General features: G+C 43.7%; 1 protein-coding gene across 1 annotated transcript in view; it reads left to right on the top strand.

The window, feature by feature from the left end:
* Positions 1–27143, top strand: part of LOC124592197 (potassium channel subfamily K member 18-like) — a 217336-nt gene that overhangs the window by 147486 nt on the left and 42707 nt on the right. Inside the window, exon 3 of the mRNA XM_047131817.1 lies at positions 17290–17445. Within this exon, the coding sequence (XP_046987773.1) occupies positions 17290–17445 (156 nt within the window). The remainder of the gene's footprint in view (positions 1–17289; positions 17446–27143) is intronic.

Raw genomic sequence — 27143 nt, 5'->3', positions numbered from 1 at the left:
TACTGTGTACTCATTAGACTGTTCATTCCGTTCAGCAGATCATTTAATTCTTCTTCACTTTCACTCAGGATAGCAATGTCATCAGCGAATCGTATCATTGATATCCTTTCACCTTGTATTTTAATTCCACTCATGAACTTTTCTTTTATTTCCATTATTGCTTCCGCGATGTACAGATTGAAGAGTAGGGGCGAAAGGCTACAGCCTTGTCTTACACCATTCTTAATACGAGCACTTCGTTCTTGATCGTCCACTCTTATTATTCCCTCTTGGTTGTTGTACATATTGTATGTGACCCGTCTCTCCCTATAGCTTACCCCTACTTTTTTCAGAATCTCGAACAGCTTGCACCATTTTATACTGTCGAACGCTTTTTCCAGGTCGACAAATCCTATGAAAGTGTCTTGATTTTTCTTTAGCCTTGCTTCCATTATTAGCCGTAGCTTCAGAATTGCCTCTCTCGTCCCTTTACTTTTCCTAAAGCCAAACTGATCGTCACCTAGCACATTCTCAATTTTCTTTTCCATTCTTCTGAATATTATTCTTGCAAGCAGCTTGGATGCATGAGCTGTTAAGCTGATTGTGCGATAATTCTCGCACATGTCAGCTCTTGCCGTCTTCGGAATTGTGTGGATGATGCTTTTCCGAAAGTCAGGTGGTATATCGCCAGAGTCATATATTCTACACAACAACGTGAATAGTGGTTTCGTTGCCACTTCCTCCAATGATTTTAGAAATTCTGATGGAATGTTATCTATCCCTTCTGCCTTATTTGACCTTAAGTCCTCCAAAGCTCTTTTAAATTCCGATTCTAATACTGGATTCCCAATCTCTTCTAAATCGACTCCTGTTTCTTCTTCTATCACATCAGACCAATCTTCACCCTCATAGAGGCTTTCAAGTATTCTTTCCACCTATCTGCTCTCTCCTCGCCGGCCGAAGTGGCCGTGCGGTTAAAGGCGCTGCTGTCTGGAACCGCAAGACCACTACGGTCGCAGGTTCGAATCCTGCCTCGGGCATGGGTGTTTGTGATGTCCTTAGGTTAGTTAGGTTTAACTAGTTCTAAGTTCTAGGGGACTAATGACCTCAGCAGTTGAGTCCCATAGTGCTCAGAGCCATTTGAACAATTTTGCTCCCTCCTCTGCATTTAAAAGTGGAATTCCAGTTGCACTCTTAATGTTACCACCGTTTCTTTTAATGTCACCAAAGGTTGTTTTGACTTTCCTGTATGCTAAGTCTGTCCTTCCGACAATCATATCTTTTTCAATGTCTTCACATTTCTCCTGCAGCCATTTCGTCTTAGCTTCCCTGCACTTCCTATTTATTTCATTCCTCAGCGACTTGTATTTCTGTATTCCTGATTTTCCCGGAACATGTCTGTACTCCCGCCTTTCATCAATCAACTGAAGTACAAATGGTGCAAATGGCTCTGAGCACTGTGGGACTTAACATCTGAGGCATCAGTCCCCAACTTAGAATTACTTAAACCTAACTAACCTAAGGACATCACATACATACATGCTCGAGGCAGGATTCGAACCTGCGACCTTAGCGGTCGCGCGGTTCGAGACTGAAGCGCCTAGAGCCGCTCTGCCACACCGGTCGGCCATGGACGTACACTATGTGAAGTGTGACACATTACATTGTTCTCCTGGTAGATGCCATCGTGCCGAGGAAAAACAAATTGTATGTAGGGGTGGGCATAGGAGGAGTGGATAGATGCATACTTGCTTTTATCGGTTGTGCCTTCCAGAGTAAAAAGATAACCCAGGAAGGACCATGAAAAGATTCACCAGACCTTAACATATGCAGGGTATTTGCTTTTCAACGTCTCGCACCGTACAAAAAACGGCCACCTGTCGTATAAGGAAGTCACGGTCGTCAGTCAGTGGAAGTTCAATTGAAGCACTGGCGGTCGAGTTCCAGCTTTCGTCGATGATGAACAGCAATCAGCATGGGGGTATGAAACTGCCGTCTGCTGCGGAGACAGATACGCAGCAGCATTCGCTGAACGCTCGTTGAGGAGACACTGCTGGCAGCCCCTTGCTCTGCAGTCAGCAGTCAGCTGTCAGCTGCTCAACGGCTGCACATCTATTCGTCCGCGCACATCTCTTTAGTCGCCGTACACCCCTGTCGTCTATGGCCCGTGGTGCACCACAGTTGCCTCGGTGCCTGTTTTGAATAGCTCCATTTTGCAATACACAGTATACTTAAACCACGCCGGCGTGCGAACAGCTTACAAACAAAGCCGTTTTGCAAATGCTTCCACCCTTGACCCGAGTGCAATGGACACGCCCATTTAGATGTGAGATAAGTCACTCCCTTTTCGCTCATCCCCTCCTCCTCCCCCAGGCCACCATTGTTAGAGGTGCCATCAGCCGTCTGCGAGTGGTTAGGGCACCGTGGCGGAACATAGGCGATGGCCACCTTAATGTGTGTGGACCGTGCAATGGTTACGAAACTACGAATAGATAGTCTCCTGTGGAGAACAGCGCAGTCCTCTCTTCGGAGACATTTTTCATGATTTCCTCAATTATTTTATAAGGAGTTATCATTTATGTTAAATTTAAGATGTTCCTTAGTTCTGCGTGATCTGATGACTTACATAGTAACTGATAGATAGTTAGGTGCATTTTAGTGTTCTGCTTGTGGTGTTTCGCATAAACGTCTCATTCTTGTTGGAACGTGACCAGGTGACGAGAATATCATACGTCGTACTGTGTTAACCACTCTGGTTTTCCATGTAGTCTATGATTTTGACAGTTGCACCAAGTACAGTTTGTGTCTACTGTGCCTACGCTGTGAATATATAAAAGCTTTCGAAAAATGTTGCTACAGAAGAATGCTGAAGATTAGATGGGTAGATCAAATAACTAATGAGGAGGTATTGAATAGAATTGGGGGGAAGAGAAATTTGTGGTAAAACTTGACTAGAAGAAGGGATCGGTTGGTAGGACGTGTTCTGAGGCATCAAGGGATCACCAATTTAGTATTGGAGGGCAACGTGGAGGGTAAAAATCGTAGAGGGAGACCAAGAGATGAATACACTAAGCAGATTCAGAAGGATGTAGGCTGCAGTATTCGTTTTCGTTACTTGTTCTTCACAGTTTTACTGCTTTAAAGTATTATTCTTATGATGAAATAAAGCTATTTGTCTGACAGATTGCAGATTAACTAAATTATACTACATTCTTTACAGAGATTAATGTTCTCTTATGTGTCACATACATTAATGACAGTTTAATAATGTTTTAATGTAATCCACGGAGCCTCACTATTTGTGCCAGAAGTATCAAACTCACGGCCTGTGGGCAGCATGGGGTCTAAAGCAGGTATCAGTGTTGCCCAAGAAGTGAGCATCCTTCACACGATTGACAAAAGAAAAATCCATTGCATTTCGTTTATGTAAAGATAACTTCTGCTACACGATGGTAGTCTCACCTTGGTCCATCCCCCTTTTTTGTGTCAAGTGTATTAAGTATGGCCGAACAATACTCATCTTTTTCGGGTGTAGTCGAGGTGAGCTAAAAGGTTGGACGAACCTGTTTTATGCAGTATTTGTATACAGGAATGCTTAAGAATGGCGCTGTGACCCCTGAAGCTACAGTGGTGTGCACACACGAAGGCAGGTGTTCGGGCGATGTGCAGTAACAAGAGGCAGAGTACCACGTGACACGATAGTGAATAGCGTCCGTCTGCTGCGTCTGCCTGTAGCGTGTACTATGGGTCACGCGTATAACATATAGCGTAAATTTTCTTGTTAATTTGTGAGTGGTGCGCATATTTGGCCATTGCGGTGCTCATTACTGGAAGCGTAAAACAAATGTGAGAAGTATACCGTTAATAACTGCAGCACTAATTTTCCGAGCATATAAATTATTCTAGGGAGAGTAAGAAGCAGAAACGGTGGTGCAATGTGGCGCTTATAGCCCTACTTTGCCTCTTACAAAAGTATACAGCCGCTGGCGTAGGAGAGTGGGACAACGATAGCGTTATATGAATGTATGGTGTCTGTTGTCCGAAAGCGCAGACACCACACATTCATACAATTTAATAGGCCTAGCTGGGAAAGCCGGCCGTTGTGGCCGAGCGGTTCTAGGTGCTACAGTCTGGAACCGCGCGACCGCTACGGTCGCAGGTTCGAATCCTGCCTCGGGCATGAATGTGTGTGATGTCGATAGGTTAGTTAGGTTTAAGTAGTTCTAACTTCTAGGGGACTGATGACCTCTGAAGTTAAGTCCCATAGTGCTCAGAGCCATTTTAACCTAGATGGGAATTGAATCCACACTCTTCAGTGCGAATCCACAAATACATCCGACCTCCTGAGGGTGGAATCTCGTAAGAGTGAATGTGGAGGAAATAGCCGCAGTCTGCGGATAGGTGGCGCTCGATGGGAGTGTGGATAGACCGTGAGGGGAGCTGAGTTAAGCCGTGCGGTGTCGATAACGCTGTGTCCCGGATGGCGCAGTGGTTACCTCACCTAGTAGAAAAACATTGTCAAATAAAGCAAAGAAGGCATTGGGCACAAAGTAATTTTGCCAGTTAAGCAGTTGGTTGGTTCTCTATTTTTTTGCTTTATAAATTTCAAGCTCCTCTAAAAAAAAAAAAAAAAAAAAAAAAAAAAAAAAAAAAAAAAAAAAAGTGAGCAGGAGGTCACGGGTTCGAATCCCGGCCCAATACACATCATTTTTTACTCGTCGCCTCCGATTCCGCGTAATGTCCCCACGCAGCTGACAGCAGTGGTCCCTCCCCTTTCCTTTCCTTTGCTTCCTTCCCCTCTCCACCTTCAGTTTACAGACAATGACAGGGGATACACTGGCGCCGCTGCAAAGCCGTCTCCGCCTGCGCACAACGCGTCACGCACCTCTATTTTCCTTGCACGTCGCTGTAGCAGCTGATAACAACAACAGTTACAACAACAGTGCTCTTTCATTTGTACCAAGTAATTTCATTTTTCTGCGTCGTATTCCGTCCACTCGTTTCAGCTTTATGGCTTTCTATTGATTTATTCGTGTTTGACAGCCCTGTAACATATTTATTTGGCCAGGTGCGCCACTTTCATTTTCGGAGGCTATCCTCGTAACGTGGGATCCTTTGTCCCTCCTTTGAGGCTGTTTACAACTGGCAGAGAGGTAGAGCGGCGGCGCTCAGCGTCCATATCCATTAGCCACGTTCGCAAAACCGCCGGGCGCAGACCCGGCGCAGGTAACGGCGGGCATTATCGCCCATTCCGATGCGCGGCTGGAAGCGGCCGTCAGCTTGCTGCGCCAGCGGCTGCCGGTGGTCCGCTAATGACGGCCAATAATTAAAACACGCGTGGCCTTTGATCGGGACAAGACGCGTGGCTGCGCCCAGGGCGGAGCGCCGTAATGGCACGCGGGCGCGCCGTCTCCAGTAATGACCGCTGCGCCGCAGGCGTCGGCTGCGGCCTGGCGTCGAGTGGCCTTCCTTTTGTGGCAGACGCGCGTGAGAGCGACGGGGCCTTTCACGTGAGCCGATACTCTCTCCTCTGCCTCCTTTATTCTCCCCTTTTATTGTCCGCCCGCCAATGTTGCGCTTTGTGTGGCAGTCGGTAATAATATACTAGCGTGGAGCGGCGCTTGTTGCTGCCGCCAAGTGTGCCCCCGCTGTGTGACGACGCGTCACTTTCACTCCAGTCGGGCCGTACACCGACAACGACAGTACCAGCAGCAGATCGCCTTGCTGCCTCCAAGAGAAAAACCGTCGCAACTCTTCCATCAACCAATAGCTCAAAAATGTTCAAATGTGTGTGAAATCTTATGGGACTTAACTGCTAAGGTCATCAGTCCCTAAGCTTACACACTATTTAACCTAAATTATCCTAAGGACAAACACACACACCCATGCCCGAGGGAGGACGTGCTTGCTGGATGTCTTTTGCTAGCTCGTTTTGCAGTAAGGTGATCCGACTCTACTCTTCTTTAACCTCTGATATTTCTGCCTGTTTGTTGTCGATATGTTCAATGCACTTCGCGTGCTGGTCGATCTTTCGATCGCTTTTGGAGCATGGAAAGAATCTTTTTGGTTTTGCATATTTCGTTTATGCCATGTTGCACTCGTTCTTTGGCTAACAAAGCGTCCTTGCGTGCACCTTGGGCTACTAATATTCCCGAAGTGGGATATCGTTTTGCCTCATTCGCAACCTCTCGCTTGTCTATTGATGTTTTCTTGACTTTTCTACCTCTTCCTTAACACTCGCAACTTCCTTCTTAATCTGTTCTATATTTTTGACAAGATACCATCCGTATCTCCTTGTCTCCTTTGTGACCAATTCCTTCATCTTCTCCATTTCCTTGGGATTAATTGCTTTAAATCCTTCATAGCTAACTTCTCTCTCTCTCTTGTATATTCTTCTCCACTTCCTATCTCTTACCCTCCGCTTCCTGTGTGTATCGCATGAGGGCCTCAAATTGAGATGCCCCGCTAATACCTCTGGGACTAGACGAACTCGATTACTTTCCTCTTTGTGGTTTTCTTCGTGATCTTCCACTCTCACTAACGTTACGTCTTGCTGTGCCTGCAGAGTCTACATGTCGATTTGCTGCTTTGTATGACCAAATTACTCGTAATGAACAGAAAATTCTGCTTTCGACATATCTGCAATGTCAGCTGCTACATTCGAGTGAGAATTCTCCGCAACTTTCTCTTGATTAGTGCTAATAGTCTAGCAATGGTCCATCTGTGACGAATTTCGAATATGCACACTACTTTGGACCAAACGTGCCTTGCTTCTAGTGGGCATGTATTCAAGGTTTTACTCCCGCGAGATTTCAACTGCTCCTCGTCGCAATGCCACACAATTCTACCTTGAAATTTCCTCTGGTGTGCCACTGATTCTAAATCCCCAACAACGCATATCAAATGAAACAATCCTAATCTACGATAAAATACAAGAGCCACAGATAGTCTCCCATCCCACGCGTTCTTCGTCAGGAACTATCAGCAAGTGACACAGAAATCACAACAAAAAATGAATGAAAATACGAACAAACAATAAACACATATTTACAAATCATCAATGTACTGAGCGCCAGAAATTCGCATGATAGCGAGAAACTAATTTACCTCGGTGCACCAACTGAATTTCAATAAGTGAAAACAGAAACCTTGTAGTAGAAATGCATCTGACGATCACAGAAGATGCCATCAATTTAGGATTCTGGTAGCGGTCGCCAAACTTCAAGGCTGCACTGGTCGTGCAGTACGATTTTAAAGGCTACAGGCGACTGTGAGTTTACGTCCTGGTAGTAACAATTTTACTAGTAAACGTTCCACTTCACTGGCTGGCCCATGCACCTATTAAATTTATTTTTCCCTTTGACTGTGGTTGTTGGTGTTGTTAGCCTGCTTTAGAGGTTATCACTTTTATCGACATCTAAATGACTTTGAATGCCAAAATAATTTAATTGAACTGTACCCCTGTTATTATTGTAGTCAAATGTTGATACGTGATTTATTTGATCGACATGGGCTTCATCCTTTATAAAAAAGTGTGGCACAAGTTTATTGATCATAAAATAGGACACACTATAAAAGTTAAGCGTGATGACAAACAAATCATGATCTGGTGGCAACACCAATAGATGCAACAAATACTTAATACTTCACTGGGCGGCGATTAGTTGGCAAAGACTAACGTGTGTCTGACTGAATTATTTACTCTGGTTCAAAACGTGGATAACACAATCTGACATTATCTAACGCTGAAAGACTTTTATAGATTTATTCTACACAGAAATCACACTACGTTGATGCAGCTGAGAACAAGTGGCGAGACTGAAATTCTGCTTGCCCTAACAAGCTGGAGCAGGAGTACTATACCCCTTTCTGTATGTGTAGCGTTGTCTCCAGTGTCGGTCGTGGTTCAAGCGTCAGCGGAGCAGTGATACGCGGCGCCTGTAACTTTTTATCATGGGGTACGAAAAATGCAATAACAATAATCATGACCAGAATCCTCTCGAGACTGGAGTCTGAGTTAGGAGAACAAGTTTTCCTTTTCCTCGCATTCCATCAGATCTCGGTAAACACCACAATGGTACTCATGCAGCCGCCCCCAGAAGGGTTTAGTCGTTTAGTGTCCGAACGTACCATTTCAGAGCTGCCATAAATGTTGCGTTACATAGTAAAATTCCTTAGAAGGCCTGAGTCTTCCGAAAAGAGTGTCAAGTAGAGGGATGACACAACCTGACGGCTACAAATGGCTCAAATGGCTCTGAGCACTATGGGACTTCATCAGTCCCCTAGAACGTAGAACTACTTAACTAACCTAAGGACATCACACACAGCCATGCTCGAGGCAGGATTCGAACCTGCGACCGTAGCGGTCGCGCGGTTCGAGACTGAGGCGCCTAGAACCGCTCGGCCACACCGACCTGCCCTGACGGCTCCCTCGACAGCGACCAGTCCTCAGTGAACATGGAAACTCGCGAATTCACAAAGATATTTAAGACATTGTCGAAATACCTTGGTCGGGCAACCTAAATTTCCCTCATGCCCTTGCTCCTGCTGTGGCTAGATGTGACCAACAGGTATGTCGAGATAGGTAGTTTTCCGGAGTCTTCAGCCGAAAGCATTTTCTGCATTCTTGGGAATAGTATTCTGTGCCTGGTAAGTGATTCGAGATGTACCTTTTCCTAATATCTACATGTGGATTCCAAGCTGCATACCTCCACTGCAGGATTTACTATTAAATAACCAAACTGCCTGCTTGTTCTCAACTCCAGAAAACACTATTCGAAGGAGAGCCACCATGAAGATCCAAATGCATTAACAACGTCGATACTCCCATCAACGCCTGCTCATGTTGATACTTCCTGTCGCCTCGCTAAAACGATGTTTTGGGTGTAAAATCAACATTAAACAATAGCCTTGAATATGAAAAATAGTGGGTGAGTGACTCGTCCTCTCTCAATGTTTAGTACAGGAAATTTACTAGTAATTGTGAAAACCTTTAGTAAATAATCACTTGTGTGTTACCAAATAATAAAATTCAAAGAGTAAAATTCAATAAAAATCATCTCACACAGTTGATAAATTGTACAAGCTTCTTCCGATCTCACAAAGTGAGAAATTTTTATTATTTACATTTCACAAAAGGATCGCCTTTTTCGTCCATCGCCTTTCTGCTGATGCATCAACAGTCCCCCAGTTCACGCTGGAATAGGCCGAATCATCAACAGAGTCGCCCTGCCAATTAAGTCACGCACCAGGGTCTTCTGGCTTGTGACATGGATGGCTGTAGTAGGCGTCTAGGAGTTGCTGCCGCAAATCGCTGCTCTCTTCTGTTCGTAGTCGCCGTCAGAGGGACGTTCAGTGGTCTAGTCTCCTTTGCGTTTCCTTTCTCCTGCGTTTCCTTTCTCCTGCGAGATGGGCTATTGGAATCACGTTATTTCGCTTCCCTGGCAACCCTCAACTCGTAATCCCCTTAAGAATAAAAACCGATACAATCTCTTTTTTTCTGAACGTAATCACTGTATGTTATTTACAAGCTCACACTGCTTTTAAATCCTTACAATACCTCAGCTCACCAAGCGGTTGTACAAAATGAAAACCAAAAGAAACTCAATAATTTTCCTTGTGTTTTACAGTTTCTTGTACAAATTATCAAAAATTCACGGGCAATCCATTAATTTATAGTGAATGAAGAAGGTGTTAGTTACTATTAAAGCGCATGAGACTCAGTACAATAAACAACATTATGACTCGACAATTTAAAGAAATTTTAATGAATCTGTAAATCAGGTACCCGCTTCTGCTGCCCTTATAAATTGTAAGTTACATCTGGCGCATCCTTAGCAATTATCCAGCAGTAGTCTGCCGAAATAGCAGAAGGCCAATTTCTTGCATATCTCCTCTCCACGTCTGCAGTATGCTGGTGAAATTGCTCGCCAATTTCACTAGCAACTGATTCGCGATTTTCAGTGAATGAGCATGAAGAAAGTGTATTTCAGAGAAACGTTACGGACAAGCTTTTATAACATGACAACAGTTCACCCACATGCTCCTTATAATTTTCTTCCATTTCCTAGGAAATTGAAGTGATCTAGGATCACAGGATAGAGTAGCATGGAGAGCTGCATCAAACCAGTCTCAGGACTGAAGACCACAACAACAACAGGAAAATATCGTCGACAAAAGCACTCTTATCCCTTCGGGACGAGGCTTGGGTTCTGAGGGAGAAATCAAAATAATGAGAGAACACAATAACTTGCAGAAATACTGTTACATGAGTATTCAACTTTGACACAGAGCGTCCCGTCCATGTCCAACTCCATGTACAAGTTCTTCGCAAAGAGGGGATAATTTAAACGCTTTGACAGTTCGCAGTACAGAAATAAACGCAATTCTTGAGGCCAGTTCTTACGTGCAATATTCGTAGAGGGAAAGAAACCGAGAGCTCAGAAGTTCATTTGACGATGTGACGTATCGGTTAATGATATCACATCGGCACCAAATTTTACCACAGTTCTGCACAACCCCATCGTGGACGCCTCACACGATTTACAGATCATCACAGCCACTTCTGCCCACATTTCAACCCTTGTTTGATGGCTGTACGGCGGAGTTCAGTACCGCGACGTCCAGCGTTGAAATCACACGGTTTTATTATGAGTGTCCAAGAAAAACATATCAGACACACCGCCGCTCAGAACCGGCAGGGAAAAGCCCAAGCGGTTGGCATGAAGGGCGACAATGAAACCACCCCTTTCCATGAGTACCACGTGTTTCGCTGTCAAAAACAATTCGCAGTGCTATGAGCTACAGGGACGATGTTCTTGAGAACCTTTGACACTTCTGACACTTCCGACCATTTCAACACTTCTATAAGAATTTTGTGAGGCTCATTCCCACTGAACGTGATTGCACTCCTTTGGAGTGCAGTGTGACCGCAATTTTTACTCTAGTGTACTGTTGGGAACTACCAGGGACCGTCCAAAACCATTCGGCGAAGTATGAACTTGATCCCAATCAGAAAAGGGTGCTTACGCTTTTCCAGCCCTGCTGATTCACGTTCTCATGTAACAAGATCACGGGGGTGTGTGACATCCGCACACGCATCAATAAAACGGCAAACGGTCTCTCTCAAAGGTCATCCAGTATCAAAGGCTATCAAGGATGTGGTGCTGTTTGTTCATCATACTGCGAACTGTCGTTTCCGACTGCTAAAATGTGTGGAAACCAACACCACAAGGAAAAGGGGTGATTTGATTGGCGCCCTTTATGCCACTCTCTGGGGCCTCTTTGTGTCGATTCTGAGGGATGGTGTATCTGAAATATTTTCGTCGGCCAGTCATAGGAAAACATCGTGACTGCACCGCTGGGAATAGCAGTTCTGACCACCGTCGCGAACGCGTCTAAAGAAGGGGTGAAGTGTGGCCAAGACAAGTTATAAAAACTTTCCCATCGTGTGACACGTTCACACTGCCGTTGACTAGAATTGTCGTGAGATTTGGTGCCAATGTGACATCATTAACGAAACTTACAAGTCACTGAACTCTGGCGTTGCTGTCTTGCTCTTTGAAGCGTCGTTGAGCCCGAGGGTGACGTCACAGGGCGCCACGGTTTCGCGCAAATACAGAGGAAGGTTGAAGACAACTTTGAACAAAATTTCAAACGTGTATGTCGCAACGGGAGACAACAACGAGGTTTCGAAAAAGTGATCCTTGCATTTTGTTGCCCAATGTAGTTTCATACAGTTAACACTTTCACAGTTGCATAGTGTCATAGAAGTATTACTGTCATGATATTTATATGGAAATGTAAATACTTTAGAAATATGGAGATATATTTTTGTGAATTTCCATACATCACTGAAATGGCACCTTTAAATAAGCGACGACCGATTTGCTTCTGCATCGTACAGAATCGTGTATGTGTAGCGGAGTTGGTAAATGCCTTGTGGGAGAATGGCAGGTTTTCTGGGTGAAGAAACAGTCCGACATACATGTTTAATTAGTCAGAAGGTTTCCAATTGATTCTAATCGACTGTGAGAAGCATTACTTGTGAATTACAAATACCGTCAAACTTGAACAAGGCATTGTAACATTATTGACTACAATTTTTAATTGACGTAACTAGTAACTGGAAATAGAGATTTTTGAGGCGTCACACTACACGCGATTGGCATGTATTTTTTTCTCTGACATGTCTGTGACCTCTGAAATGTTTCTGATTAATGTTTTACATAGTTTTCCATTTTTTACTCTGAACCAGTAATCCCGCCACTCAGATGCTCTAAGGAATCAGATTCCCACGAATAAAACGCTAAAGGATTCCACACAGCTCGACATTCATGGCGTCGTATCTTCTGAACTACGTGTCGTTTAGTAACATGTGAGTAGCTCTTGGCCTATTGGCTAGCGGAGCTGCCTCTAGAACGCAGAACCTCGGGTTTGATTGCCGAACGGAATGGAGGTTTCCTTCGCTCGGCATTGGCTGTTTGGCCGACAAAAGTCACCATTCTACAGGGCACGCGAAATTTTCACCATCCTTTCACTCTCTTACGCCACTGTCTCAGTCAGCTGTCTCGTTAACATTATTGATTTCAATTTTGTTGTGAGGGCGCTCTGTATTTAACCCTTACAAGCACAGTAGTTTCGTAATAAGGCCTGAAAAAATTAATTACTAGGTTTAATGCTGTTAGAATTCACACTGTTTTGACTTAGAATTTACACGAACGTCATTTTTTATATTTAAAAGTGCTGTGAGAGGGGTTTTTAATATTCAAAATCTCGCGCTTCACGCACGAGGTGTGGTTTAGGTGGCTTTTGTAGCCCAGTTTGAGGCTTTTTAACAGTTTCACAGACCACACAACTTTACAAGCTGTACATGAGATGAGGTACCGAAATAAATACTTATTTGAAACTACTCAAAATTGGTGAGACGCATACCTAAGACGAACGGCTATTTTTTTAAATAACGGTGCCAACCTGTTTTCAGTGAAAAAGCTATTTTCTTCGATGAAAAACTTCTTAATTAGCTGCTGTTTTTACTCGTCTTGAAATTTAAAGATACTATTAGCCAGATTACGGCATTTTTTTCGAACGCAGATATCAATATTGCGTTATAAGTTAGTATATACGCGTTCCAAGATGTCACCATCAGTTTTTACCGCTTCCTACTTGATTACTTCTTTCAGGTCGGCTAAGGGGAGAGAGGGCGGGCTCCTAAACTTAGGTATGTGGTTGGAGCTATCACTACAGAAACACCCACAAGTGGTCAAATTAAGGAGCCTGGGGGCCAAAGGGTGTCACCAAAACATGAAGTGCCCCTTCATGGAAGCATGTGACGACTCAGATTCATTTTCAATGGTACAGTGTGTGAGGTTGCACCAGAATGTGGGAAATAAACATTTTTATGTAGTCGTCTTCTCAGTTATGGGAACAACGAAGTGTTGGGCATGTGAAATAGTGTTCAGAAATGATTGTAACGTAAGTACAAATTTAATTTTAAAAAATGGACAGAAAATGCCAGTCCCTCAGCACACTGTTATTCGCTGTATTGGCTGTGAATAGAAATGTTTTCGTGGCATTCACGAGGATTTCCGTTGGCCTAATATCAGATATTCTGTTTGTTGACCTCCCTTTTGAAGTGACAATGATGTTCTTTATTAATTATGATTATTGTATTTCCAATTTTGGAAATCAGAATTTGCGTTGAAATGGAAACGTCCTTTAATTAGTCAGAAACTGGTACCTTACACTGGTAAACAACGCACATTACTTGTGGGTTACATTTCAAATATTTCCGCGAACTAATTTTACTTTACGTGTGTGTCTTTGTGCAATTTGGTTTCGTCATCGCATTAGTACTTGTCTTACCCTGTTTTCTGGGGGCTTTAGTGTCTTGCTTAGACACGATGGATTCCTCTTCACTATACTTCCTATTGTTGTCTGACGAATCCTCCTCAGAGTTGTAATGTGGCTGGGAAGAGTATCTCAGCGTCCTAGGCTGAAACGAAAGCAAAAAGGTCACTAAACGGCCAATCACTTACCATATACGCTATGTGCAAACATGTCGTGCCCTGCTATGCACTTCATCTCTGCTGAAACGTGAAATTGTCACTAATTCATCGACTCTACTTACCCAAGCCACATCATACTAGCTACGCTCAAGGAAATGAAAATTGTTGCACTGTGACCATCTTAACCAGCCGTTACGAAATACTCCATTACCTCCATTCCTGCGCTATATGTTGATCAAAATCACATCCTTATTTTCAGTGTAGTAATGAGGTAAGGTGAAGAATAGGGTGAGTCGAAAGTTGCTGAAATTTTTCAGCTGGAGACTAAAACATAACAGGCACAGACGGCGCACACGTGCAGCTTAATGCCATTTCTCGGACTCTGAGAAAGGTCGAATCACTGTCATGAGGTCATAGAAGCATCACACCGTACATCAGTTAATTGCAGTTCAATGACTGCAGACCGAGTGGGGACGAGGTGGAATAAGGACTACTGTGTGGCAATAAATGTCAGCGGGTCCCTCCGGAAGGACTACACAATGACAAGGTGTTGGGTTGATCGATTGCCTTTCACGAGTATACGGATGGCAACAACTGTAATCCGAACAGAGGTCACCGGCAAAGTGCCTCCACGTACCGATGGGAACAGGTTACTGGAAGCTACCACTAACAGCATACCACGGACAACAGAAACAAATGACATATTTCAGCAGGATAATGCGAGCCTCCACACTGCAGGTCACGTAACTAACTCCCTGAGAAATTTGAGGTGACTTATGCCTCTGCTGAATGGGTCGCTAGACTAGCTGATCATTTTCCGTTCAAAAATGTTTATGTAGTGACGTGTTTCGGGCACAACCCATCATGAGAATATCGAAAAGAAAAGTCTTCATGCAACATATGGAGTCACATGTTGAAAAGCGTCAGAGCTTTTCATGTTTTTAATTAAAGGAGATAATTGCTTTTAAAATCAGTCATTAGTTTATTGCAATATATATTAAGTGTGATGGAGGGAATTATTGTGTCGTTAAGCAAAGGGCTACGATTCTTCTCTTTGCAAACTTCGTACACTTTGAGCATGAAAGGAATTCTTCTGATGCGTTCCTAGCTGGGAAGCCCGGCGACCAGGTGGACACAGGTAGTGCGCCCACGGGCGAGCGGCGGTCGCGCGCCCATGTCGGCACGCTTCACAGAGGGCAGGCCCCCAGAGGAATAGCGACAGGCGAAGACGCTGTATACATCAACACGCTGCCAAGGGAAGCCGTGGACATTCGCACGTGTGCCCAAGGCAGCGGAAACTATAAACCTGGAGCGAAAAACAGCTTTGCCACGATTCTAGATAACACGGACAGAGCGGCGAGTTGAATACCAACAGCACGAATTGGGTGTCCAAGAATCTCAAGTGGCCCGGGGAATTTTGGCCGTTTCCCGCGAGCAGAACACCTGGGAACGTAGCGGCATTACTCAAAGGGAGAAGTCTTGGTTTATTTGTATACTCTGTCTCACACAGTGTATGGCTCTCTTTTCCTCGCGGAATGCGACGGCAAGGAGGGAAAAAAATTTGAAACGGACCTCTTCAATGGCAAGAATCTCATGTTCGCTTTGAAAAATAGTACGAGCTACGTAATTTACGGAAGGGCGGAGACAAGACACTGGAGGGGAGCGGCTCTCTCTCTCTCTAGGTGCGAGGAGCGCACTAGTGTTAGGGATTCCGAATTTTGCTTCTGAGGAGGCAGGATTTCACTCTTGACTGCTTCAGATAAGTCGCAACAATTCTCTTATCGCTTGTCATGAGACAATGCACTTTGCATTCGTTGCAAACAGCGTAGAGAGCAAAGTTTGTTAGATCCAAGTAGGTGAGCTTCACTCACTGTGCGCGTTATTAAGAGCTTAACTCAGGATCATTTTGATTTACCACATGTCCGATGACGGTAGTACTGTTAGAACAATTTTGAGCTTTGTTTAATGCAGTTTCACGTAGGTTTTCACTTTCAGATGGGCGCATACCGTCGTCCAGTAATGATAACTTCCAATAGCAGGTTTTGGTCACTATTTTCAGCGTAGGGCATGTTAGACGCTATCAACTACGTCGCCGGCAGAGTCTCGATGCAGCCGCACGCAATCAGCCGACTCCACCGCCACGCCGACCACGCTATGAACATGGTAATACAGAAAACGCCCGCTTTTCTAGCTGCACATTCTTCTCTTGCTTTCTTCAATTACCTTGCAATGTGTTAGATGCTCATAAAGACGCAAGGCACAGTATTCACCGTTTGCCCGCTAAGAGAGTCATATGTTCAGCTGCTTTTTTTATTCCTTCCTCATTTATTACACCAGGTCAACCCATCTCGTGTAATTTATTTATATGTTAAATTATAATGAAGTCGTACAATGCTCATGTGAATAAGCAAATACCAGGGCAGGCACCTTATATAATTCACTTGTTGTGAGCTCTTGGTGTCAATTCAATTCTATTTGTCGTTTTTTTTTAATACTTTCTACAGTATCTGGCGACCCAATTTTCTTTATTTTTGTTTATCATTATTTGAATAATTTGTGACTGAACGTTTACTGAATTTGATAAAATTTCAATAATTATTGCATATACAGTTTAATGCAGTTTCACTGAAAAAACCACTTTTATGTTGAACAACACTCCCTGCATTTCATTTATAAAAATCTAAATAAAATTCACACCTCTTTCTCCCTTCCTCACGTGGTATCTTGCAATGTGTCAGGGGTCAGTATCAGTTCTCAACTAGCGTCAAGTACGGATCCTTGACTGTCCTGTCTATTTGTCTCATTTTTGACCTATAGAGCATGGATAGCAAAAGGAAACGTATTATTTCATACCAGCCTCCAATCAGCAGTCTTCATGATCGGAACCAGCGTGCGTTTCAGATATGGAAGGGAATTCCAAATAACTTAAGGTGACTTGCAGAGATTATTTGTCTTCAAATCACCACTAATGCAATAGTGTATTGATTCTGGGGGGAATGGGGGGGGGGAGGTGGCGGCGGAGAGGTGGGAGAGTGAGGGAAGAGGAAGGGTGCGGTTCAGGGGAAGAAGAGTTTCACATCTTAAGCTGATGTTGATTATGGACTTCAATTCCAAAAGGAAGAAACACTTAGTCATTTAATATCTGTAAAGTGATGAACACCTCAATAACGTTCGGTAAGAACGGTTTTCATCTACGCCACTGTATTTCACAAAGAAGACCTGTTTCTGTCGTCCACACACCTGTTTCTATTCGCTACATTAGCTGTGCGGCCAGTGCAGCCCGCATCGCCTGTGTTGTCGGCAGGGTACGGCAACCTGGCGCCCAAGACGGCGGCGGGCAAGGTGGCGACCATGGTGTACGCCATCGTGGGCGTGCCGCTGATGCTGCTTTGCCTGTCCAATCTGGGCGCGCTGCTCGCCGACACGTTCCAGTTCGCCTACTCGCAGGCGCACGCCTGCTGCTCGCCCCCGCCGCCTCCGCGAGTCTCGGCCCAGCCGCCCCCGGCCGGCGCCGCCCAGGCATCGGCCCCCGCCGCCGCCTCGCCGCCCCCGCCGTCGCGGCAGCCACCAGAGAAGCCCCTAGTGACGGCCACCCTGCGTCGCAACCGCCCTATGGCTCCCGAGGTGAGGCGCGCATTGTCTTCGCACAACTTGCGTGCGGTAGAGTTCTCGGATTACTTAGGAGCTGACCCTTTAGAGAGGCAGCAAGAAGTATTTAATTAGCCTCTACCACTGACGTGCGTCAAGCAAAGTATCGGATTTACTATGGACTAATTTAGCTCTCCCTTCACTTGCTTCATTCTCAACAAGATTTTGGTAAGAACTGTTTACGTAAGTTACTAACTTAGGAGTTCGTCAGATCATTTCTTGTATATGTCATGGTTGGGTTATGTTTATACTTAAATGATTAATTTGCTTACTGTTGATTTAACTGCCACAGATTGCTTTTTGCATACAAATTTCTTGAAAACACATCAGTGGGGTGAAAAACCCATCTTTGAGTTAGTAGATTTGTATAGAAATTAGTGCACCATAATGTCGTCATCAGAGCACAGACTGCCGGATATAAACAAAATTTTTCAACAGTAAAGCAGAAAAAAATCCCGACAAACTTTCCTACCGAATTTGTTTGCCACTGCTCCAACAGTGTAATATTTTACTGCATGTTACTGGCCACTATTTCTCTTTTATTACTATGGTCTTTTATTGGCGCCATATATCATTAAATAATCTGTGTGCAATAGACAAAAGACTGAATGGTTATTTATATGCATACGTCATCTTTAGCTTGTCAGGTTATCACAAGAACCCATCGTGTGCGAGGTCGCAAGCTCAACCTTCAGTAAGGTCATTTGAAAGTGCTATGTTAATAATCATGACAAGAAAAATTTTAGCTACTATTGATTCACCATTTGCATCAGGAGGGCGACGGAAAATGAGTGTTCGAGAGATGCGGAGAGTAAACTATTATGGGACATATGTATTACTCTTCACAATACGGACATCGTCGACATTCACGAAATGTTCAAAGCAAACCATTAACTTGCACCATGAACACCCAGTGAAAAATGATGCGCCACAGTGACCACAAAGGTTCGCACCATTAACGTCGAAGGTGAACTTTTTGGGAGTTACAAACAGTGCAGGACATTCAGCTAGGTATTCACTCTTAAGGAATGCATATAGAACCATATTGGTACAACGAGGTGATGAGAACTGATGGAATGTGATGGCAAGCAGCCGAATGCGAAACAGTCTGAAGAGAACTTATTATGAAACTGGCTATCTTTGAAGGCGTGGCTTCAGACAGAGAGATAACATGTTTTATAGGTACGGAGAAAAACATTCGGAGGCTGAATTTGTCCAGTGGTTACACGTGATATGAACTGCAATGTCACACACATTTTAGGAAGGATAGTTTGCTCTAAAGAAGGAAGATTTCTATACGCCGACCAGGAATCAAGCAAAAGCAACTTATTTTCACCAGATATTGACCAAAAGCAGTGCCCATACCACAGCTGTCGTTTTCTTATGACTACTTTCCCACTCTTGTTTGCTGTAACATAAACATTTCCCCCTGCCCTTGCAAGACCACGCACACTAGAAAGAGTCTTAGAGAACAGAACATCTCCGACTTCTCACAGCAAAATAAATAGCTTTCCAGACAATTTACCATCCCGATTATCACTCGGCATAACTGTATACGATTGAGTTGAGGCATTCATGTTAGTTGCTCTTGACACAACTCTCTTGGTAAGTGTAATTTCCAGGGTTCCTTTCGTGCACATTTCCTCTTCAAATACCGCGTTCAAAACAAATTCCCTACTGAACGATGGAATGGGTTTGTTTCTCACGTACAAATTTTCGGGCCGACTCCACGGTTTACTATGCATCGCCAACTTAACACATTGTTTGAAATTTCATTATCTTGCGTCTTCCAACTCTGTACAACTGTTTGAAGTTATGCAAGCATCCACGGCTCCTCTTCAAATCACTGTAATCTAGTTCACGCAAAATTTGATGTGCACCGTAGTAGGTCGCTGTCATGCGCACCGTTAATCTTATCAAGCATCCTTGAAACGCGTAAACACCAGTTTTGGTAACAAATGCGCCTTGTCCTCCCTTGAATATCCGTAGTTTTTCTGATGGTCTTATGCACTACACAGTCATATTGTTGCAGGCTTATTCGAAATCTCTCTCTCTTTTTTTTCCACTGCGCTGCGGCTGATGTTCAACGTACGTAGTTATGCGTAGTACCCGTCCTTGGAAACGGTTGCCTGTTAGTGTGTTTCACTGGAGACGGGATTTGTGACTCCCTGTTCGACTAGGGTAATGAACTACATGACTCGACACCTGTTTCAGTATCACTTTCACTGCTTAAGCACGTATCGTCATCATTGTACTCCTCTTGTAAATTGTTCACACTGTCGAGTGCATACAACACAACGTATTCTACTTACTCACCTCGCAGAAATTCAAGTATTTCACCTACCACTTCTTTCTCAGCGAAATTCCTTGGATTCTTTTCTGGCGAAACATAAACTTCGCCACGCCGGCTAGCCGAGCGGTCTTAGGCGTCTTGTCACGGTCCGCGTGGCTTCCCCCATCGGAGGTTCGAGTCCTCCCTTGGGCATGGGTGTGTGTGTCGTCCTTAGCGTAACTTACTTTAAGTTAGATTAAGTGGTGTGTAAGATTAGTGACCGATGACCTCAGCAGTTTCGTCTCTTATTTATTCAACAATATTACACTATTCCGACTTCAGCTTAGAATAAACCATCTCAGCATAAAACTAATAACTTCGATAGGTGCAAAATACTCGGTTTGGCCCAACCATGGGTTAAAACTGGGTGCCCATTTAAATTATTGGAAACAAACATGAAAACAAGAAAAAAGTCTTTTCAGCGATCAGAAATCCTTCAAGATGCTACCAATCTATTTTAGGTACCAAAATTTATTTTTTTCGAGAATTTATAATTTTCGAAACATTACACTAATACAGAAAAAAATACACTAATACAAAAAAAAAATTTATAAAACACAGAAACCACAAACGAAGTGGTTGTCTTCTCCCACAACACTGGGACATTGTTCTTGAGCCCAGCCACAAATAGACTGGCTGTTTTTTTTCCTTCGATAATGAGTTAAGTTAAAATATAACCCACTTCAAAATATGAAAGCTTCGTTTGGGCATTCCTCACCTGATGAAATCGAAGAATTTTTTGAGTCAATTTAGTCTTCCCAAACCGCCATTTTCCTGCTCCTTCGTCTTATTTACGGTTTGGCCTTTTTGGTTCTTCCACATAAAAAGCTTTCGTTTTGAATGTTTCTACGCTTCTTTCTTTCCTGGCTGCCAATTTAGTTTTGTATGGATAGGAGGGCAGTATTACTGTTTTGCCCTTTTTTCTATTGATGTTTTTCTTTATACCATATCAACCTTTGGAGGAGGCATTAGAGACTTCGATGACACAGATATTGGCGATGGCGTACGAGAAGTTCCAGCAAGCCAAAAGCAACCCGCCCAATGTCGTTTTCAAAGTCCCAAGAACAGCTACCAATACATATTGTGGTTTCTTTTTTGGAATTTTTCGGTTATAGAGGATTGAAAGATTTTGTCTTGAAGGACACTGACTCGAGGGACGTCATCCTGAAATACTTCCCGTTGTGATACTTTGATTTGTGGGCTCTTATTTTCTTTAAACCACTGGTATACCAGATTTCTCCCCACATTGCAAAACTGAACAAAAGGTTGCGTTGGAAAGCTAGCATTTCCAATATGTGAATGATAAAAACATCGAAATCTGATGGAAAACATACTAAGTCGAAATAATTGCTCACCTATTGCTTATCAGGTAATGATTCTCTGCCGGCTGCGGTGGCCAAGCGGCTCTAGGCGCTCCAGTCCGGAACCGCGCTGCTGCTACGGTCGCAGGTTCGAATACTGCCTCGGACATGGATGTGTGTGATGTCCTTAGGTTTAAGTAGTTCTAAGTTCTAGGGGACTGATGACCTGAGATGTTGGGTCCCGTAGTGGTCAGAGCCATTTAAACCATTTGAATATTTCTCTTCGAAACACTGCTCCAACATCGGAGAATATTTCAGAAAAACATTAAAAATGCCTGAAAGAAAAAGAGTAGGCGTCGACTGTTGATGATTATCTACTGATAATAGTTCCTAGCGTTATGAGACGCGCTGGTCACTGAGATCTGGAGCTACCTGGTTTGATTCGCATAGCCGGTTCTGGCCCACTCTTCCTTAAAGCCTTTTCAAAAATGGTTCAAATGGCTCTGAGCACTATGGGACTTAACATCTGTGGTCATCAGTCCCCTAGAACTTAGAACTACTTAAACCTAACTAACCTAAGGACATCACACAACATCCAGTCATCACGAGGCAGAGAAAATCCCTGACCCTGCCAGGAATCGAACCCGGGAACACGGGCGCGGGAAGCGAGAACGCTACCGCACGACCACGAGCTGCGGACAAGCCTTTTCAGAAGTTGTCATCAGTTTCTGTATAAACAGACGAACCAATCTGAAACGACGACGTTCGTGGACTGTACTCATGTCTCTGCGTACAAAGTTACAGTGATACTTCTAATGGTTTTATTATGAATGATCAGTGCGTACCCGTTGAAACTCTTATTTCCACTGACGTCCAAGATGAATGTTGAGTTAACACGACAACTATATGACACGCTACACTGAAAACGTTAAACATCAAAGCAAATCGGGGGGGGGGGGGGGGGGCGACCAAATTCGTATTTAAGATAATAAATAGGCTAAATCTTCTGTGTGAACTGTTGAACGATGTTTGAATCAGAGCCAAAGATTTGCAGTTTAGTCGAGAATACCAAAAATAGATTAACAACGGCTGTCATGTAGCAACCTTCACAGTTTTACTACCATAAACTTGATAATAGCGACTTCGGCATGAAAGTTCAGAGGGCAAATGTTCTACGATCATTACTGGAGGAATCTAAAGTAGGTGTAGAATAGTACAATCTAGATAACATTTTTCTGTCCTATAAGTTTATCCATCGGAATGAACGGCTCTCTTGAATGTTTTTGTTAACTATTCTTCCGTGAAGATCACATTAATGTAGGTGATAATTTTTCCCTTTTAGGGTAGGATCTGTCAGAAACATAAATAGCGTTCCCAGACTACTAATTACGTCCGAATGTGACTGGAAGATCCAGTACCTCAGTGTACTTAACAGATAATTAATTTTTCAGAATACTTTGCTCAGAATGTTATTTATGTGGACACCTTAGCCATTTCAGACAATATAGTCTCAGACCTATTTGCAGCAACTAAGTGACTTACAGCTCTTGCAAATACCAAAATTCTATATCTGTATAAAGTCGTAATAATGTGAACTGAGCGTGTATACAGTGTGATTTCAAATGGTTCAGACCGAGCGAGGTGGCGCAGTGGTTCGACACTGGACTCGCATTCGGGAGGACGACGGTTCAATCCCGCGTCCGGCCATCCTGATTTAGGTTTTCCGTGATTTCCCTAAATCGCTTCAGGCAAATGCCGGGATGGTTCCTTTCAAAGGGCACGGCCGACTTCCTTCCCCATCCTTCCCTAATCCGATGAGACCGATGACCTCGATGTCTGGTCTCCTTCCCCAAAACAACCAACCAACCAAATGGTTCAAATGGCTCTGAGCACTATGGGACTTAACATCTGAGGTCATAAGTCCCCTAGAACTTAGAACTACTTAAACCTAACTAACCTAAGGACATCACACACATCCATGACCAAGGCAGGATTCGAACCTGCGACCATAGCGATCGCGCTATTCCAGACTGAAGCGCCTAGAACCGCTCGGTCACTACGGCCGACATACAGGGTGAGTCAAGAGTCATGTCCCAATCTGCATTGGTGACTCAAAAGCACTGGCTCTTAAGAGAAAGTCGTAATTAGTGAAGACGTAATACAAAGAGATGAACGCATGTTGCAGATGTACTTTAACCGTTCACACAAAATGTTACGACACTGGTACATCGCAACAAGGATTGGGATAATATTCAGGAAAAACACGTGGAACGCGGACCCACATATTTCGTCATTTGTTGTTTCATGGAATACACTTTATTCCTCGACAGTAATATTATAATTAAAATTTGGAAAACCTAGTTAGAAGAACAACAAAGCTCACAATAATTTAAAAGACTTGAACAGCCGCAATTCATGAATAACAGACTTTAACAGTTTATACCATTAAGAACAGGGCTTGAAACCAGAAATATACAGTCTCCAAATACAAGTAAGAATTCACACAACTAAAAGTGGCTGGAGGCGGGTTCAACAATCTGTTTTATCAAGAATGAATTACGATTGACTACCACTAAATATATTAACAATTCCCAAGCATGGATGACGTGTTAAACAAGTGGGTAACACCCATCGAAAATACAGAAAAGATAACAAGTCATGCCACTCATTGTGGCTGTTGGAAAGCCTTTAACAATGTATAAGACTTAATAAAATCCCTTAAGCAATAAAATACACAATGCTTGGTTCAAATGGCTCTGAGCACTATGGGACTTAACTTCTGAGGTCATCAGTCCCCTAGAACTTAGAACTACTTAAACCTAACCAACCTAAGGACATCACACACATCCATGCCCGAAGCAGGATTCGAACCTGCGACCGAAGCGGTCGCGCGGCTCCAGACTGTAGCGCGTAGAACCGCTCGGCCAATCGGGCCGGCCACAATGCTTCAAAATACAAGAAAAGCTGGGAAGGTATACAATTTAAATGTGACTCCCAGCTGTTACACATCAGCAGGAAGATTAAGAATGAAGCTTAAATAAATGTACACTTGCTGAAAAAGCAAGATAAGCTGGGAGGACATGCAATTTAAATGCGACTCCCGACTGGTACACACCAACAGAAACATTGACAATGACCCTTAAATAAATATACAATCCCCCGAAACACAAATAAGCTGCAAATACAATCAACAGGGAACAAGCAGGCAAGTTTCACAATGAGTGGAGTTAGCTAATGACTGTGGATAAAAGGAAAAGCTCAACAGTTCACATTCATAAGTAAAAAGCCTTAAAACTTAATACGCTCCAGAAGTAGCAATAAGGGTGCAGGGTTTAAGCGAGTGGTTAAAGAGACGGTACAGTGAGGAGGATCTTCCCTTACAGGACACTGTTTAAGCCTCATGAGCTTACTGAACGCACCAAATAGTATAGATTAATAGTTCCCAGTCAGTTGGTGACGCTCCACCGTGACACGTACCAGACGATCAACTTTGCCTGACTTGAGGTAAGACGAGGCGGCTGATAGAGGCACCAGATTTCGGGACAACCAGTCGTGTGACGGCGGAAGTGGTGCCACAGCAGAAAGAAAACATGTCTCTGCTCTGAGCCCAGAGAACAGGAATGCGTGGTCCGCTGTCAAAACTACCCTGCCGACACGCATCAGATGGGAACAGTTATCTGCCCAAATAAGGGTACAGATGAGAACGCCTAAGATGCAGGGAATATTAAAATGCTGGGCATTGATTGCAACAACACTGCTGGTATTTCTGTATAGGCTCAAAATGATAATCTCCTGCAGGTAGATTATTGTCCTTGGTTTGTCGGTGTACACTGTAGGCTTCAGATGCCCCCAGAGAAAGACTACAGGTGAGCTCTGGTGACCTAGGTGGTCATTCCAGTGGACCGCGTCTTCCAGTCCAGCGCCCAGAAAGAATCGTATCCAAGAGTCGGCAGACGTTGCGTCCGAAGTGTGGAGGTATGACATCCTGCAGGGAGAAAAACCTACGTCTCCGTTCCAGAGGCAGATCGTCCAAATAGAGTAGTAATGTTTCTTCAAGATGATGTCTGTAGCGCCTAGCACTGAGTGTGCCGTAAAGTACGTGACCAGTGAGGACATCCTCATGTATGCCACACAAGACATTTAACGTAGGGTCAGTCTGAAAGTATGCTTCGGCAGTGAGATGGGGTCTGTCGTTTGCCCAACAGACGGCGTTATGTCTGTTCACCCTCCTTATTATATGGAAACTAATTTCATCGCTGAAGAAAATATCAACTTCAAAGTTCCCCAGGTGTATGCCTATTTCTTTAAGTCATTGACGGAATTGCACCCGCCTGTCAAGTATCCAGTAAAAGGGCCAATTGGGTTTACGTTGGTTTGTATGTCGCCTGTGATATTCTGCTGCTGCTTCCCGTTTATCCATGCTTGCCGCATGGATGAGAACATCCTTCTCCTGATGTGTATACGTTGCTATACGAGTCACTGAATTGTAGAACAATGTTACACTAGATGGTTATGGTAACTGGCACATCTTTAATATCCTTCCGTCGGACTACATCAATCTATTGCCTCACAAACGACCGTATGGTACTTTGCTTTGCGAGCTACTAATCTTGTCGGCGGTGTGGTAATGGTAGGTCGTTCCTCTCGTTGTAGATTTCGCTGTTTCGAGTAATAGCCAATTTGTCGTATGGCACGTGACGTTTGAATCTCCCCGTATGTTACATACATTTCCAGCTGCTAGAGATTATTTTCTGTATTTTTGAAAAACAATTTCTCAGCTTTATTCAGAGAGTTTTATTCAAACCTTAGAGATACAGGCTCTGTGTTTGATTCTGAGACTATATTAATGTTTACTCACTAGACAAAATATCAGAAACCCTCTGAAAATGGCACACTGGTCGCTTACGAGTGCTATAGAGCTGTTAAGAGGCGGCCATGCGATGTCTACCGCTGACTTAAGTCATGGCTATGATGTGTGTGTGTGTGTGTGTGTGTGTGTACTAGTTGGTTGTATGGAAACAGCGCAGTAAGATGGATCGACGTGGAAACGTGACGGAATGGCAGAAATATTTGAACGTGCCGCTGACCACATTGCGAATGAAGTGTATCAACTCACAGCACCACGTAAAACTGTGCGTATTCACTGGAAAAAAAAAAACAGTGTAGAAAGTGGACAAGAGACGTGTTATGTTATCCAACCTGTCATGAATTCGTATTTTTTCAAACGAGGCGAGGCGTTGAATGGACCAATAGCGCTCTGAGGCTTTTAATTTCGCAGTATTTTGAGGTTGTTGTTCAGGCTGGAAGGGTTTCATGATGTTTTAGGGGTATTTCCCATACAGTGTCATGGGCCCATTCAGGTTCCCGCGATGTTTGTTTCAACTTTCTCGGCGACCAACTGTTGCCCTTTCTTCTACATCTCTGCGATGAATGTGCTGTCGACACTCCTGTCCCCGAAGGTGATAGCAGCAATTGTTCACACAGATGCTAGCATGTATTAATAGTTTGATGAACACTCTGGCAGGATACAGCACTTCGACTGTCCCACGGTCACCCAATATTAATTCAAATGAAATGAACTTAGCAATCAACGTCTCCACATCGGCTGTATACGACATATCTGACGAAACCTGTGGACCCTCTTCATAGCTGAGTTGAGACCATTACCAAATCAAGGTTATAGATGGAGCTACATGGCGTTAGCGTGATGTCTCATGTACTCTTACATTCTAAGCATGATTTCAACATTCTGATAAAGACTTACGCAAATGATTGGAAGACCTCTGTCAACGTAAGCCTTTGTTATCTCTCAATTTGCAAAACCTTAAGTGAACGTCTTTTCGATCATTTTACATGTGTGAGTCGTCTTTGAAGTGG

The sequence above is a fragment of the Schistocerca americana genome, chromosome 1 (assembly GCF_021461395.2).
Source record: "Schistocerca americana isolate TAMUIC-IGC-003095 chromosome 1, iqSchAmer2.1, whole genome shotgun sequence".
Lineage (NCBI taxonomy): Eukaryota > Metazoa > Arthropoda > Insecta > Orthoptera > Acrididae > Schistocerca > Schistocerca americana.
Note: the sequence above shows the minus strand (reverse complement) of the source record. Positions and strands in the feature narration are given on the sequence as shown.